This window comes from Triturus cristatus, chromosome 2_2 (genome assembly GCF_964204655.1).
Source record: "Triturus cristatus chromosome 2_2, aTriCri1.1, whole genome shotgun sequence".
Taxonomy (NCBI): Eukaryota; Metazoa; Chordata; class Amphibia; order Caudata; family Salamandridae; genus Triturus; species Triturus cristatus.
In genome coordinates this window covers 29,743,190-29,760,276 of record NC_140582.1, presented here as the reverse complement: position 1 = coordinate 29,760,276, position 17,087 = coordinate 29,743,190, and the positions used below count along the sequence as shown (strand labels likewise).

General features: G+C 43.6%; 1 protein-coding gene across 2 annotated transcripts in view; it reads left to right on the top strand.

Moving 5' to 3' along the window:
- Positions 1 to 13,707, top strand: part of CCNG2 (cyclin G2) — a 43,950-nt gene extending 30,243 nt beyond the window's left edge. For both annotated transcript variants that reach the window (XM_085640957.1, XM_085640958.1), the window contains 2 exons: positions 10,942 to 11,147; positions 12,170 to 13,707. In XM_085640957.1, coding sequence (XP_085497083.1) covers positions 10,942 to 11,147; positions 12,170 to 12,311 — 348 coding nt within the window. In that variant the 3' untranslated portion in view covers positions 12,312 to 13,707. The remainder of the gene's footprint in view (positions 1 to 10,941; positions 11,148 to 12,169) is intronic.
- Positions 13,708 to 17,087: the final 3,380 nt, after the last annotated feature.

Genomic DNA, 17,087 nt, shown 5'->3' with positions numbered 1-17,087 from the left:
ACATTGCATATGCTCTCTATGTAGCAGCATGCTCTGATGTTAAAATGGTAGACCTGCAGGAGACGGTTAGCATTATTGTGATCTTGAAGCGTAGATTATTTTCAATGATCTTGTTGATGAATGGTAAGAGTGTAATATGCCAATACTTGGTGAGATTATCAGGGTCTGGTTCAGGAATCTTTAGAAGTGGAAGGTTCTGTCCTGTTTTGAACGCTTTTGGGAAGATGCCTTAAGTGGGGAAGGTGATAACAGTGGTGAGTAGGGTGGAGAGCGCTTTGAAGGAGTTTAGTAAAGCCACAACTTCATAACTTTTGTTGGCTTATTTGGTGCATGCGCAGAGAACTTAGTGGGGCTCCCAAATTGAACGAGAATCTCTTATGCAGGCACCATTGATGGTGACCTCCTCAGTAAAAGCTGCGGGCAGGGGGTTAAAGGACTGGGTTGCAAAGAATCTCGACAGTGCATGACAGCTCGTCATGAGCACAGCTCCACTGTGACTCATGACGAGCTGAGCTAGTCATGAGCACGCAACGGGTTAAGAGTGCCTGTCAGTATCTTCCTGATGTCCTGGCTACAAAGAACCAATTAGCTTTGATCTCTCATTAATAACTATTGCGCGACCACACGATGTCGCTTGCCGCATCTACCGAGTTATGTTTTTTTGTATTGCAGAGAAATGTTCGTTCTGCGTAAATAATTTGCAGGCAAAATTAATAGTTTGCCACACCAGTGAGTATAACAGGCAACATACAGTAAATATCATAGTGAGAAAAGGTGATGGTCAGACAATGTAAATTAAATGCAACCCAGAAAGTTCACCAACCATATTGTAACCCTTAAATACCTTAAAGCAAAGCATGCATCTGTGCAGTTGCAATTTAAAGGGTGGAAAAAATGTATCCAACCTTATTTTAGTAATGACAAATAACATTGCTCAATCAGGGGAATTATAAGCGAACTACTCACCCGTGAGGGTCTCAAGGCGTGGGGGTCAGTAGATCAGTTTCATGCGAAAAGTCAGGTCTTCAGAGCCTTCTTGAAGGTGTTCAGGGAGGGGGTGAGTCTGATGCCAGTGTGGAGCTTGTTCCAGGTCTTGGCTGCAAAGTAGGAGAAGGATATTTCATCACTCCCCCCCCCCCCCCCCCCCCTGTTCTGGCTCTGCGGATGCGCGGGGTATTGGCGAGGAGGAGTTTGGTGGAGCAGAGGTTTCGTTTGGGTACGTGATGGTCTTTGAGGTATTGGGATCCGGTGTTGTGTAGGCATTTGTATGCGTAGGTGAGTATCTTGAACGGGACTCTTCGAAGGGTAGCCAGTGAAGCTTGCGTAGGTTTTGGCTGATGGGTTTGTGTCGAGGGATCCCGAGGATGAGTCTTGCAGAGGTTTTCTGTATTGTCTGGAGCTTGCGGAGTAGGGACTTCATGATGCCGGGGTAGAGGGCGCTTCCGTAGTCCAGCCTACTGATGAGTGCGTGGGTGACTGTCTTCCTTGCCTAGGGTGGGAGGGGGGGGGATCCATTTGAAGGTCTTGCGGAGGTTGTTGAAGCAGCTGAAGGTGACAGCCTTGACCTGTCATTTAATGGAGAGAGAAGTTGGGTAGTTTCACAGCACAGGGTGAAAGTGGTGTATGCGGGACTACGACTGCCAGCATTCCACCAATTTAGACAGCTGGGGGAGTTTATATAAAATATTTAAAACCGCCTAAAAACACCTAGAGGGTTTTGTGCTGGTCAGTTTGGGGGACTTTTTTTGCCCCGTACCAAGGCTGCTTCCTTAAAAGTGGCTGTAAGTGCCTCCCTGATTACATGAGCAGTGGGAGTCCAAAATGCAATTATATGCAGATCTAAATTAAAATACACGAGGTACGGAGTAAGACGATTAACGTTTCACCAATGTAGCCCTGCTACTGGGAAATTAGCTGAAGGGCTGTAGTCATCCCAAAAACACTTTGCTGGTGCTGTGCTTGTCAGCCTGGCGAGAGTGCTTTTGCCCTGTCGAAAGACTGTCACCTTAAGAGCGCCAGCTATTGCCTCGCTGATAAATGCATTAGATAAGCACCGATAGTTCAAAATACTGTGATATGCAGCTATAAACAAGCATTTGCAATGCAATAGGTCTTGCATTACTGAAAGTTTGAGCTAGTGGCGTTGCGAATAATAATGCAACACCAATAGCTCGAACTTTCAGTAATATGAGAGCTATTGCATTGGTAATTTTTTTTTCTTTTATTTATTTATTCTTAAAGCAATCATGGTACCTGCGCTTTAGCTTAAGATGTTTAAAGCTAAAGCGAGGGTGCCGATTTGTAAGTAAAGTTTTTCAAAAATAGAAAAAAAAGGCTTGCAGCTGCATTTTTAGGCCTCGACCTTGCTATCGCGTAATCGATCGCAAAGCGAGACTATAGAAAGCGGGTTTGAAAAGTGCTCCCAAAAAGCGGATTGTATGGCTAGCACGCGCACAATCGCGCGCATCGTGCCGCCATGCAATCCGCCATTTGGGAGCACTTCAAAGGGTCCGCTCCCCCGCCTGGAATGCGCTCCCCCGCCCCCAAGCGCGCGCGTGCCACGCTCCGCCGGGCTTGGTTTCCTTTCACTACACGGTGGTTGCTCTCAAATCAGAACTCACCTCCAGGTCACAACACTCTTCCTGCGGTTCTCTCCCCCTCCTCCTTACCGCGTTCATATGTGGGGGCTTCTCGGCTTCGCCTTGTAAACGTAGGGTGACTTTCTCAGTTTTAATAGGATTTACGGGGCTGGCAGAGCACACACCGCTGCCTCCTCGCGGGAAGCCGATTTTTGTCGCAGCGCGGCGGCTCCAGCTGAGCCGAGCCGCCGCTTCAACCCAGACTTCTCCCAGTGCTCTGCTGTGACCTCTGGCCGCCAGGAAAAAGAAAACGCGATTTCTAAATCCGAGTCCTGTCATAAACTCCTATTTGTGTTGAACCTTGTTGACTATGCAACCGAAAGACACGGTGCTTACAGACCCATTAAGGCACTATTATGTGTGTTCATGCAGAAAATGTATACATTTTAATCATACGGAACCCATAAGACACACCACATGAGCTGGTTTGTAAACAAATTCACCAAGGCACGACGGCTTTATTTGTTTGCGTAAAGAGAAGAAGGGAAAGTTGTCGCATAACAAACATTTGCCTCCTGGCCTCTGCCCCGTATGTTTTCGCTTTGGTGGAAAAGCCGGTCCCTAAAAACAATTCAGGTAATGGTACAGAAAATATTGTTGCGGGAAATATTTACCCCCCCCCCCCCATATCAGCCGGGGCTAGGAGTTGGGTACACAGTCACTGACAACAAATACGTTGTTTGCTTGTGATAAAACTGCTCGAGGCATCGGCAATCAATATAATAGCCGAAGTGAGAAGGCTGTAATTGTGCAGAAATACTCGGGGCCGTAATGAATGGCCCTGGCCCTGCCTTTGATCCCGGGCAGTCATTTGTTCATCCTGTCAGTATTGGCATTCGAGCACCGCTCCGTGTTGTCCATCTTCATCTGTTTTTAAACAGTCCTCCCGCGCCAACGCTGACTGACGGCCGCGAGATGAAGGAGAAACAACGCACACGCGCGCACAAGAGTCCAAAGAGAGCGTTTCATCAAGACTGCGAGAAATATTGTAAACACCTAACAAATATGGACTTTTTATCCTCCTAAATAAAAGGAGTGCCCCCTTTTTAATTAAAATTGGGCACCGGGAGGGAGTGCAGCGCGGGGTTGTCCGGGTCGCCGGAGCTAAATGAAGTAGGTCCGCCTTTTGTGTGCATACAAATTGATGTTTACTCTGAGAACGATTTATTTCCTTAAATTGAAAGGCTCTTTTGAAAGGAGACTTCTTGGCGCTCTCTCTTCCTTCGAGTCACACCAGGCTTGTAATCAGCAACAAAAGCGGACATGAATCAAGGGCGGATTGACAGGGGCTGACAAATAACTGATTGATTGCGGTCGGGCAGCACTGACAAGTGACGAAGGGGTGGAGATAAAAAAAAAATATAAAAAAGATGAAGGGGATATTTAAAACATGTGACCCTTGCATTCCCCAATCTCTGCACTGGGCTGCTCTTGTCATCACAGGCCTGATTGGAGAGCTCGGGCTGCCTCTCGAGGCGAATTGATCCTGTGTTTGCTGCATTGAAGGGCCAGGCTGGGCTCCGTCCGGTTGCGCTTTATTTTACCCCTGAGCACACAGGACGAGCTTTCTTACAGTGGCAGCACTGCTGCCGCAGCAGTAAGTTGTGTGGCGGTATTTAGGGCCACGCAGCAATGTAAAATGGACATCATCAGCCATTCTTACTAATTGGAACTACACGTCCCAGAAAGCAATGTGTTGATGACTGACTTACTAATGATGTCAAACATGATAGGAGAAAGACGCTTGGCAGCTGTGCACTGGTTTGATTCTAATGGAATGGGTAAAGCCAGCTTCTGGCCTAGAGGTGCAATATGTCCTAATGCAGGAAATTAACAAAGTCCACCATCCCCCGGTTTAAAATATATATAATTTGGGTGAAGCGGGCCCTTCACACCACTGGATCTTTGTGATTCTAACACGGCTATGCCAGTCGGTAGCCACTGTGTCATGTGCCCTAATGTAAGGAAGGAAAGGGCCCCATAGTCACTCTGTGAACCGTGAAATACAGCATTTATCAGGGCTCAGTGGAGTACTTGGACCGCTGGGCCTGGTGCATTTGCACCAATAGAATAGTTCGACCCTGAGTATAACTGTACCTTATTTGCCCCTGAAGTGAATTACTTTGTCCCCAATGAATGGTTCTGCCCTGGGAGGGGATGTGGTCCGTCGGCTGCGCTGCCGACTTTGGTGCAGGAAACCAGGGTTCGAGACTCGAGGTCGCGTCCACATCCTGTGATTCTGGGCAAATCACTTAATCTCCCCGTGCCTGAATATGTATGTAAATACGGTGCTCATGTACAGCGCTCCAATACCGTCGGGTCGAGTTCACGCTATATAAAAGATGCAAAAAAAACAAGCATTTGCAATGCAACAGGTCTCGCATTTACGTGAGTTTGAGCTATTGACGTAAATGGCAATGCCTTTTATTTATGTTCTGGTTTTTGAAACCTAAATAAAACGCATTGTCATTTACAATGCCAATAGCTCCAACTCGCGTAAATGCGAGACCTATTGCATTGCAAATGCTTGTTATTCTATCTATCAACTGTTGTTACAATGGTGGCACCCACGCTTTAGCTTTGAACATCTTAAGCTAGCTTTAAAAGTAAAGAAATAGTTTAAAAAGTGTGGGGACGCATTTTCTTTTATTTGTTTGCTTGTAAAGCAATCATGGCACGTGCACTTTAGCTTAAGATGTTTAAAGCTAAAGCGCGGGTGCCGCAATTGTAAGCAAAGAAATAGAAAAAAAACTGCAGCTGCGAGTATTTATGTACTTTTGAAGCAATTGTGGCACCTGCACTTTAGCTTAAGATGTATAAATCTAAAGCACGGGTGCCGCAGTTGTAAGAAAAGTAAAGAAATGGAAAAAAGTCATGCAGCCACAGGTTTTTTTTGAGTGCATTTTGGCCAGATTTGTCTGTCGATATTTATTGTTGAAAATTACGGAGGTGTAGTGGTAATTGCACAAATCATATGTTCAAGAGTTATAGTACATATTGCAATTAATCATGCTGAGCATAATAGGTGCTTGGTGCGATGATTCTTAAACCTTTTCTTAAGTGGAACAGGGAACAGCCACAATTAACAAAGCGCGGAATGGGGCACTAGTAGAAAAAAAATAGATCCCTAAACAAAAAGTTAACCTCCAGTGTAGGGAGACTGTAGTTGGCCGATGCTCTTCCGCTACAAACGGAAGTGATGTATCGGGAGCACCAGCCAATGAGCCGGGAAACTAGCACAAAATTTTTACCCAATGGCAAGCAGCAGCTGTAATCTCTCTCGGTAGAGTGATTACTGCAGGTCTTGCACTGATGGTCGACCTAATAAAAAATACACGATGCCTGGGAGTTGAACATTGGGGAATGAAAAAGATGTATGTGGCAGAAATTAATCCGGTAGGGAGTGTTTAGCTAAAGCACCGAAGACCGACAAACACTTAGCGTGTCCTGCAAGAGTGTTTTTGCCCCGTTCAAAGACTGTTGTATTGCATGCGAAGCTAGTCAGGTTGGCAAGAGTGGCCTTTAGCTGTCCAGACACTGCCACCATAATATCGCCTGTCCGTGCCTTGCTGATAAATGTTGTAGCCACAAAGAACAGACAAGCTGTTTGTAATAACAAAGAAATCCCACTATGTTAAAATGTTCGATGAAGTTAAATGTGATTATCCAAATGAGGGGCAAAAAACACAAAAGATGCAAGCTTAAGTCCAGTCGTGATGTCAACAGCTATGATAATACATGTGATGGCAAATCAAACTGATGTGCTTGGTAAAGAAATCCTTAACTTGATGTATCCAAGGTGCGATGGTTAGCTCAAAAACTGTGCTTAGTAAAAGTAGTAATGTTGAAATTAGTTTGCCATGATGAAAGAAAAACGGAACGAATATAGCCGGTGTAACAAAGTCTGCGTGTTTAAAGGTCAGTCACTCTAGAGGTGAAAATATTGATATTTCACAAGCGATGTGCAGGTGAAACCTAAAAATAGAGATCTTAGAATTTCATTTTTTATTTTTATTTTGGGTACTCAACCTGAACGCAGTTCATATTTGTATGGCTGTTCTGACTAGGCAAATAGTATACACCTGTTCATGTATTTTTATATTGAATGCTCACATGTGACTGGATTTGTTTTTTAGGGCTCGCACCTGCGTTGCAGTGCGTAGCGCAGCGAGAGCCCTTTTGTGTGGGGTTTTGAAAGCTGACCACACGTTTGTGCGTGTGATCAGCTTTCGCCGTCAGGCATTGGCTTTCGCGTGTTCCCCCCCACCCACCCACCGCAAAAAAGGCACGCGATTGGGCAAAGGCGGGCGCATGTCCTGCCTTTGCTACGCCCATTCCTGACAGTGGCTAGCATGCGCAGCAGCGCGCGTTCGCCTTGCTGTCGCTGCCACGCTCCCTCCCCGCTCCTCTGTGGTGCGCGCGCACCACAAGTTGTTGACAATAAGATCGCTTTCGGTGCTGCTTGTTTTCTTTACTTTTGGTATAATCGCAGCACCCGCGCTTTACTTTTGATGTTATAAATAAAGCGCGGGTGCCGTGATTATACCAAAAGTAAATAAATATAAAAAAACATCTATTTTTTGATGAGGTGCTGGATTCAGTAGTGGAGAGGTTGGTCCTCCTCTGTCCACAAATACACATTACAATTGAATTAGATGTGTTTTCAACCCTCTGCTCAATCCACCGGAGTTTGGTATATCCACAGCTACCTCCAGGACTCTTTCATAATTGACACTCTGCACTGATGACCCGCATGTTTTATTCCCAGAGGGTAGAGAGTAACAGAATGGTGCAGAAACGTGCAAATGTCAACTGAAATAAAAGATTGAAAAGCTACAACAAGACCGTGAAAAACTGATAATTTTTTCCTAATGGCTAGACGTTTATACGCCTGGTGTAGCTTCTGGATTTCAGCTGTGAGGAATGTACTGCTAGAACAGCTTGTCCTGTCCCTTAAGTGAATGAGCTGAGATTGTGTGAGCAAACAAAATGAGCCATGTTTCTTGCGAACACATCTTGTGCGGCTCTTCTTTTTGACCTAAGACGCACTCTATAGCACTTCGACCATCAGAATAAGGCTTCTAATATCACAGTAGAGCTGGGAATCCGTGACTCTTACTCTAAGCTACAGATGTGTGTGAGAAGTTTAGTCATTTTTGTCTCTTAAAACTTGTACAATTCATTGAAAATTTGGCAAAAATTCACTTTTGTAGACAAATGTGGTGTTTTTATTTGTTTTGTTTTAAACCGAGCATGCACCTTGTATAAAGTCTAATGACATACCAGTAAGAGTGTAGTTTAAAATGTCCCTTGGCATAACATTTTCTATACAAACCATTCTTCTGCTGTATCTCCCGTTACTTCGTAATGCACAGATCTGGGTAAACAAAGTTGCTGAAAATTGCATAATGTATAATTGTGAAAAATTCTCTAAGGGTTTGTTAACTTCTTGAGAGCAGACCTCTATTTTTATATATGCAGACAAGCATGTTCTGTAGATTCCAACAAATTTCCTTTTTTTAATAGCTTTAAAAAAATATATATATTTTATAAACATCGATGAGAAAATATACCACAAATAACTCATTGAACCTTGTGCCACAAATTCATAGCAGATCACCAAAGTCTATTCTCAGGTGTATTCCCTTTTACGTTTTAAAGGAGTTTTTCTCATGTCTAGTGAGATGTGTCTCCTGGGCTATCACTAACAAGCTTAGCGTGAGTTCTGCTGAAATGTATTTCTGCTACCATTTCCGGTTCACTTAGCACCCTAGCCCTAAAATGCTGCAAGCTTTGAACCCTTGTTTCCAATAGATACCTCTAGGCAGATTCCTCACCTTTTAAAATATTGTCATCAGGTGGCAGAGCAGAATGGATTCTGAGATTTCTAAGCTTGTGCCGCCAGGGGCATGACTCCTTAGCAACCTTGCACCACCCAGAAGTGACAGAGCAGTGCTTCATATAGGAGAAACCCCTGCCCATTGATGTCCGTGTCTTGCTTTTCCTGATCCTTCGACACAGATTAAGGAGCTTCACACCCAACTTGTTGGTCTTCTAAGGCCGTCTAAATTTTTCATTGTGCCAGAAAAAAATGTTTTCTGCCCCAAAACAACCCGATTCTGGACATGCTGTGACTCCACAATGCAAATGTTGATGACTGGCCACTGTGATGTCTGTGGTGTTTTGGCTCCAGTTACAACTTTAAGATGTGTAACTTGTACGCCTTGATACAGCGAAAGGCATTCAGAGAGCAGGAAGCACATACATAAATCACTGAATATAAGAGGTTGAACTAACACTGTGATTCCACGCTAAGATCCAGGGCCTGTTCCCCTCCTGAGGCTAGTCCGAAGCTAAATCTTGAACCTGCTTGAGGTCTGCAAGTAAGTCAAATTTCAAAGTGCATCTCGAGCACAGGAAGGCAAAGAGGGATTCATCACTGTCCCCACACCCTCACCACTCAGTCAGACAAAAAGCTGCACAAACGTCATGCTAGGGGACCTTCGCCTCCAGCATCCGCTGGTTCGAAGCTTATTGCACAGTAGTTGATCCCAATGTGCTGCACATTCCCTGGACCATCTCAAACCCCTCGTGTATAGAGACCTTCAAAGAGCCTTTGCTGTAGATTTTTAAGACACTGTTGGCTCTTTCTCAAGTGCCTTCGGGACCCATGGAGTCTCCAGTCGCACTTTCGCCAGTGGGCTCTTCCCTGGTTCAGACTGTCTCCGTGGGACTCCTCATCAGCCCCATATCGATGCAAGTCCTAACATCTACTTGGGCCCAAGGGTCCACACCAGTCCCTTCCATATTGGCACCAGTGTTGACTCCGTCATTTGTACTTGGCCTGGTCACTGTGCCAGTCTCTAACCCAGAGTCAAAGTTGATCCACGCCAGAGCTATGTCACTCTTAAGATATCACTAAGATGTTGCCTGCCATGATTGAACTTGACTCCAAGTCACTTCCACCGTGGACAGTGCTTTCTTTTTTTTTTTTTTTTTTTTTTTTTTTTTTTTGGGTGGTGCACAGAGCAGCAGAAGTCCTCCACCTGCAGTGGTCTACTGTAGAAACTAAATCCGATTTACCAACCGGAGTCTGCCTGTTCAGACTGGCTTCCACTGCGCCCCTATTGCTTTTAATGAGGTGCTCATGGGCACTCTTAAGGCCACCTGGATGAAATCATGCTTGGCTGTTCCAGTCAGTTGGCCTGTTGCCAGGCTGCCCTTGGTGAACCAACATTCCTCGCATAACACCCAAAGCCAAAAATTCTAGTGGTGCTATGATACAGGCTTTTAATAGTAAGATGGATCCTAATGTCTTTCCTACCCTCCCTTAGGGCAGAGAATTGAAGAATGTTGATGAGTCCCGGAAAAAGATATTTCCTGTAGTCAGCATAGCCTTACACACACCAAATGCATTCATCTGATAGACTTCTAGCTGCAGATTCCTTACCATAGAATATTCTCTAGGCGACGGACTGGATCCCGAAGTTGTTGAGCAACACCCCTGCGTGCCATCTGAAATTATATGCACGGTACCTATCCGGTCAGAGCTACCCTCCGTCTTTTTTGACTGGCTTTTTCCTTGGCTTTTTGACAACCCGTTTATGGGAGATTTTCTCTTCTGGTGTTTTAGAATGTCCCCTAAGAACTGGCTGGTTTCATGTGGTACAAAAGGGGGTGGTGATGGACGGAGCATCAGAACCAATCAAACACTCACACCCAGTCAACAGATCTGGGTTTGATCCATCACCGTTCTTTAGCCCACTCTGCCACCCCAGGTCAGACATGGCCATATGCAAATCAGTCTGACCCTGTGCCTCATGGGAACAGTCCAGCCCGAACTGCCAAGCCATGCCTTCCCTGGACCGGAAACAAGCTTCCTAGGACCAGTTTCTGGCATTTCAGCCGTCTTCTGCCAGGCTTGCTTGAATCCAGCGGCAAAGTGAGCAAGGGACTCACGTCTGAGCATACCCTGCCAACTTATGGCGAACAAAGCGGTACAAAAGGGTGTGGTGATGGACGGACGGAGCATCAGAACCAATCATGTGGTGCCTTTCAGAGGCAGATGTCTGACAGACTCCCACATGGTCTGTCTATGGTGCCTGGAGAAAGACCATAACTCCAACTAACATATAGCTAAAATACAATACTATTAGCAAAGCCAAACGCTCTAACTTAAACAAATGCGAGACCTATTGTATTTTTAATGCTTGTTTGATAGGTCGATAAGATCAGCTCAGCTCTTCATGTGACCAAAAGTACTGACGCACAAACATTTGTGGTGTTTTTTTTTTTTTTGCAGATCAACGATATGGACATGCTCTACTGGAGAGATCTTGTTTCACAATGTCTGGCAGATTATTCCTCTCCTGAATGCTCTAAGCCTGACCACAAAAAACTAGTATGGATTGTGTCAAAGAGGACTGCCCAAAACCTGCACACCAACTATTATAGTATTCCAGAACTACCAACCATTCCTGAGGCTGCTGCTCTAAATGAATGTGACAGGTAAATGAAACCTCAATTTTTTATGCCTTACAAATTTTAAAGAAATGTCAAGACCAATTGTGTACCGATCCTATAGTAATATTTTTCATGAATAATTATTGTACTCTTTCAACTTTGTAATTTGGCTTGGTTTCTTAAGTTGTGGTTGTCATTTTGCCACTGAAACTAATGTAATAAATATTTTTGGAGCTTTTGTGCAATTGCCTTTAGCTATGCGAACACCATTTAGTGCCAGCTCTCTCAATGTGCAGTTTACCGTTTATGCATCAAAGTGGTCCAATAAGCACTTGTTTCAATTTTTGCTTTCCTGTTATGCACTTCTTCCCCTTGTATAACCCATTCCACTCCCATTATACCTTCCTGAATTCTATGCACTCACTGGGCTGTTATTTTGCTCTGTCATATTCCTGGACTGGCTATTTTAAACAAGGTGATATTTTCGCTTTGTCCCTTTTGGCATATCCACTTTTCTCATTGTAATGTAGTTACAATTTTGTCCCAGATTCTCCTGTTTTAGCTTGGGTATCCTTTAACACTTTACTCTGGCTTGGTTTTGATTTGACATTCGGTACCTCTGAAACTATTTTCTGACTACTTAAGAATCATGTCACATGCTAAACCCATGCCTCTTACCTACCCTTCATTATAGGCCTTTTAGGCCCCTCATTTCACGATTTTTCATTTCAATTTTTAAAATTCTGCGTCAATTACTTCCTGGTCCTTTGCTATATCAGTCATCCATGATTTTTGTGTCTGCTAGTTTTAAAAAAAATCTATGTATAAATTATGCATTGTGGGGCCCGTGTGGTGATCTTTATTGAAGTCTTGCTAGGAGATCTGTTGATGCAAAGAGAACTGGCTTTTTGCCATATTAGTGTGCTAAACGTGACAGTTGATGATCTTGGTTGGAAAATTGACTTTAGGGAAAGAACTATGGGCATCTTGGCAAATGTTCTGAAATGTGGGGATAAGAGCATGAAACCGTAACTTTTCTTTTTTTTTTTTTTTTTTTTACCTGTTAGTGAGGACTCGTGTGAAGATATGAGCTGCGGTGAAGACAGCTTAAGCAGTTCGCCACCAAGTGATTTGGAAGCATCTTTTTTCTTCGACTCATTCAAACCGAAGTCAAAGCGGCGTAACCACCACCTGAAACCTGAAATGTAGAGTGCAAGTTAAGGTTTTTGAATGTAAACGCAACTTCCATAATGAATGAGGTTTCCATAATGTCTTCCACAGTGAGACCTATGTACCATCCATCACCTTCATTATTTTATATAGAGTTTTCTGAATATTTTATATAGTATTTTACAAGTATTGATTACCATAATCTATTTTTGGGAAATCAAAAAAAGGATGAATGAAACATCTGTAATTTTTTTTTCCTAAACCAGTGTGATTTTTCTGCCACTGCCTTGACTTGAGACTTCGCTCATATTATTCGTTATTCAAGTTAAGCTGTTAATCAGAATCATGTGTGTAAAAAAATTTCTTTGGCAGAAATCCACATGCCCTTTTAAACTTCGACCACGTTTTTTTATATATTGGAAAAACTGTTTTAAATGTAGTGAGTAATTTGATGTGTAATCAATTTGTCTGGGCTGCTTCTGAACTAACAAATGCATAGTATCCTTGTGCACGTTAAACATTCCAGGTTGATCACATGGACAGCCCATGATTTCTCAAGTGATTTTTGTTTTGCATGCTTATTTATGGATATGAATTTATCACAAAAATGCCATATTCTATGTTTTGCACAGAAAGTAGCATTAGTGCCACAGATTTCACAATCTTATCTTGTATGTTTATTTATCAGTGTCAATTAGGCTATGTTCCTGCGTGCCAAAAGATTTTGGTCAACTGTTTAGCTTGCCCATGACCCCAAGACATGTGAAGCTAGCCTGTGGGTTGTGGGGGGCGTAGAAATTATTCGATCCCACAATGACTCTGCCTCCTCTTGCAATATATTTTCTAAGTTCATACTTGGCCAGTCACAGTTATATAAAGTCATTGTGATAATAGCTAAAATTGCTTACTCTATGAGAGTACAATAGTTCGATGAAAATGATGCATGTTAACAGGCTTCTTGTGCAAATATTTGGAGGCGCTACTGCTTCGTGTTAAGGTGGTGTAACACCTATGTATTTGTATGTTACCATTCAGATCTTTCATGTACTCGCGAGCAGGCTTTTGCTTTTTTCACCCAAGATGAATTAAGAATGTTGCCAGTTGTGGAATGTGAACCAATAAATGACTGAAATGTGTTTGGTCACAAATGTGAGTATAGTGGGGCTTTTGTGGTAGAGATGGGGAGTGTGAATGTTTCTAAGTGTCATTTTTTTGTTCTGTAAAAATGTATAAAATGTAAAGGAAAAATTTATATAAACAAAGAAAAAGATAAAACCCAAAAATATCTATTTTTTTACTTTTTGTGTAACATGATTTTAAGATGTGGCATGTAGATATTAATTTATTGCATCTTATGTTAAATACTGTGTATTGAAGACTTACCTACTTTTTTACTCAAATGGTGATCTTCAAATAAAAAAAAATATTTACAGTGCTTTGGACTCCTTTTTTGGGGGGGGGGGGTGGAGTTAGGGGCTTAGATGTTTTACTAATAAGTGCTGCTTACTTTTTTCCCAAATTTGGAAAACAGAACAATGTCAACCAAATAAATGCACACGCCAGAAGCGTAGCAGAAAATGATTTTTAAGAAAAATTCAAATCTATTTCACAATAAAGCTTATCAAATTCCAGCAAATACTAAATCTTCTGCCTACGTTTCACTTTTGATTTTTAATGTTTGTACATACAACCCCCCTCTAACACATTTTGTACAAGGGAGTCCCCAGTTGAACCATGGCCTTCTAGCTGCAATTGAAACCTATAATTGACCCAGTCGCCCGAAGGGGAGTAGAGAGTACGGCCATATTCCTACTGGCAATCTGGAGAGTAGAAAAGTGGCAGATGAGAGGGTAACACAGATGGTTTGCATCCCCTAGAAGGTGAAGTTTCACATTCTTGACTTAGAGCTTTGTAATCCCACATCTCGAACTATATACATGACTCCTGAATCATTCTCTTATGTAGATTTTGGCTTCACTGCCCAGTGTAGCCTCCCCTTATGTCTGCTCCTCCTAGAATGCCTAATCTACCTCCCTGTATAAAGATGAGTCACAATTGTATTAACAGGCTCTTGGTAAAGTATAGGTTCAGTTGTTAATTATAATTTGTCGGCGTACAAGTATATCTTGGAATGCTCCTTGTATGTGCCCTGTATTACATTTATAGAGTGCGCGATTACACACCGGTGTCCTGTTGTCATCAAACTAATGCACTTTATAAACTAACTTGCATAATCAATTAAGGGCAGAGCCTGTGTAAATAAATGGGTTTGCAGAGCCGTACTAAGTTGTGAAATGTTTTGAATCTCAGCATAACTCAGTCTGCCTCACCCTTCGAGGTGGACTGAAATGACCAGTATGTCGTACCCATGTTCATGTATAATATTGGTTGCAAATTGCTGCCTTCCCATGCATAGATGTGACATCAAATGCCCATGTAGTGTTTTTACTATAAGCTATAACCTTGTGCAAGTTTGAGCTTGCATACTTCAACCTGCCAATGCTTGAGCATATATCACTTGAAACGTGTAGTGTGATTATCGTCCCCTGTCACTCCATCCTATGCACAGACGTAGGTGGAGTCCAAGAAAATTATTCCTACACTTAAATGTTTGATTTGTAAGTGTGCGAATTCCGATAAGAGTAATCCTGTAGCCATTTTACTGTGGTCAATCAGCATGCGATCAATTAGTAAATATCCAGTTTTACTTTTTCTGAAGATTGATTTTGGAAGGGAAGATGTAGGTTCCAAATGCCCAGAATATGCTCATGTTTGATCTCAAGTCAAATGTAGCCTCTCTTTGCATGTAGATATTTAGTTGAATGCCAATTGCTGTTTCCTCGCATGTGGATTTGGTCTCAAATGCCCAGTGCGGTCCTCCCAGTGTGCATACATGGCCTGAAATGCAATTTCAGTCCACAAATTTTTAAAAACAACCCTGCTGCTACTCCAGGGTTTGCCAGCAAGCGCTTGAGAAAGGGACAAGCGAACGGTGGTAATTCACTGAGCTAAAAGGAGATGGTGACTTTTTTTTTTTAGCCTCAGGTGGCACACACAGAATTTTAGGAAGGGAGAGTAATTAAATATTTGTGGCATGTGTAGCTGTAGAAACACATGCTGTGCATACTCCTGCTATCTAGTGTTTACCTTGGATGTATGCAACTTAATCTTAGAAGAAGCCTTTCAAGTCACGAGATACAGTGACCCCTATGACTGGTAATGCCCATGGGCATCGACTCCACTGTTTTTTCTGCAGTCTGGTTTGGGCGAGTTTCCACTGATCATTACGGACCGTGCATCAAGCAAAGGCTGATTAATATTGGCTGGCTAACACATGACTATGCAACATTGCATCAACTGCCTCAAGGCGCTCTCTATATAGGTTACATGTTTTCCACAATAGTGAAAGTACCATTGGATATAAAACCAAAAGGAAAAAACAAAAACACAGCTCATTGCCACGGAGCCTGCTTGCCTCCTTCAGAGTCATTTAGCAATGTTTCATTGTGAGTTTGTTTTCCCTCTGTCTCTTTCGTGGAGTTTCGGTGTTGCTAGTGCTTTTTGATGCCAAATGTTTCCCATCAGTTTCATTGTTTGAATTTGTTATGCTTGAGAGGAAACAGCTCACTCTCTGTGGTTTTGCAGCGTGAATCTTTCTGGATTCACTATGCTGTGCATTATTCCGCCATCTAGTGGTTGGGTCCGGAATTGTAGTCCTTTTTCTCTTTTTTTTTTTTTCGTGGCCCAGTTGGGTGTCGCCATACCACCATTTGGTGTCCTTCGTGACGTCGACTTGCTTCCCCCCGAAAGCTCCCACCCTTGGCTGCCATCTTCAGATTCTTTTTTCCACGGTTTGGTCTGGATCGTTGCCTAAGAGTTCCAAAGTTTTGGAAGAGGAATCAAGCAAAATCGACGCAGAATCCACTACACCGGATTACAGGTCAGGTACCCGGAGTGACGAGGGAGAAGTTTTAACAAACAAAACCTCGATGGAGAATGCGCTCGCAGGGGCACTCCCTGAGCTCGGGGATGGACAAAACACTGTTCAAGTTTTGTACCAATTTCCCACACCAGTACGCCCAGAAGGATCAGCATCCAGTCTGCAACCTCTGCCTGCCGCTCGACCATGGAAGCGAAGACTGCAACGCCTGCTCAGCATTTACACCCAAGACCCTTAGAGTAAGGGAGAGGCAGAGAAGGGCGAACCACAACATGCAGGGGCCACCTCCAACGCTACCAGATTTGGGCCTCTCCAGTGAAGGAGAGGACAACATCACTGAAGGACCGGAGGACTGCACGGTTGTCGAGGTCCATAAGACGACGTCTAAGGAGGTAAGGGAGTAGTCGACCCCTAAACATCCAAGCGACACTCGCAAGAGTGAAGCAAAAGCCCAGAGCGACACTCATAGAAGTGAAGCGAAGTCCTCGAAAGGAGCTCTGCCACCGAAACACTCGATGAAATCAACAGCCTCCAGGGACAGTCCACCGAGCCGATCTTTCGAAAAGGACTCCCAATCGGTGAAAACACGTCGACGGTTGCCCTCGAGAAGGACACCTTGGCGCGGAGGAAAGAAGGGCCGACCTAGTCGTCGACTGCCTCGAAGAGAAGCGCTTCGACGCCGAACATGCTGCCGAGATGAAGAGGAAGAGGAGGCTCGAGGCAGAAATGGCGAGCATCCTACAGTGGAAAAAGGATTTGGACGAGAATATGACCAGTCGAGGAACTGGGAGAAGGCGACTTCTATTTAGAGGGAGAAGGAGACTATGATCTGCAATCCAACCGGGACTCTGTGTCCTCGCAGGCACAAGACGTGG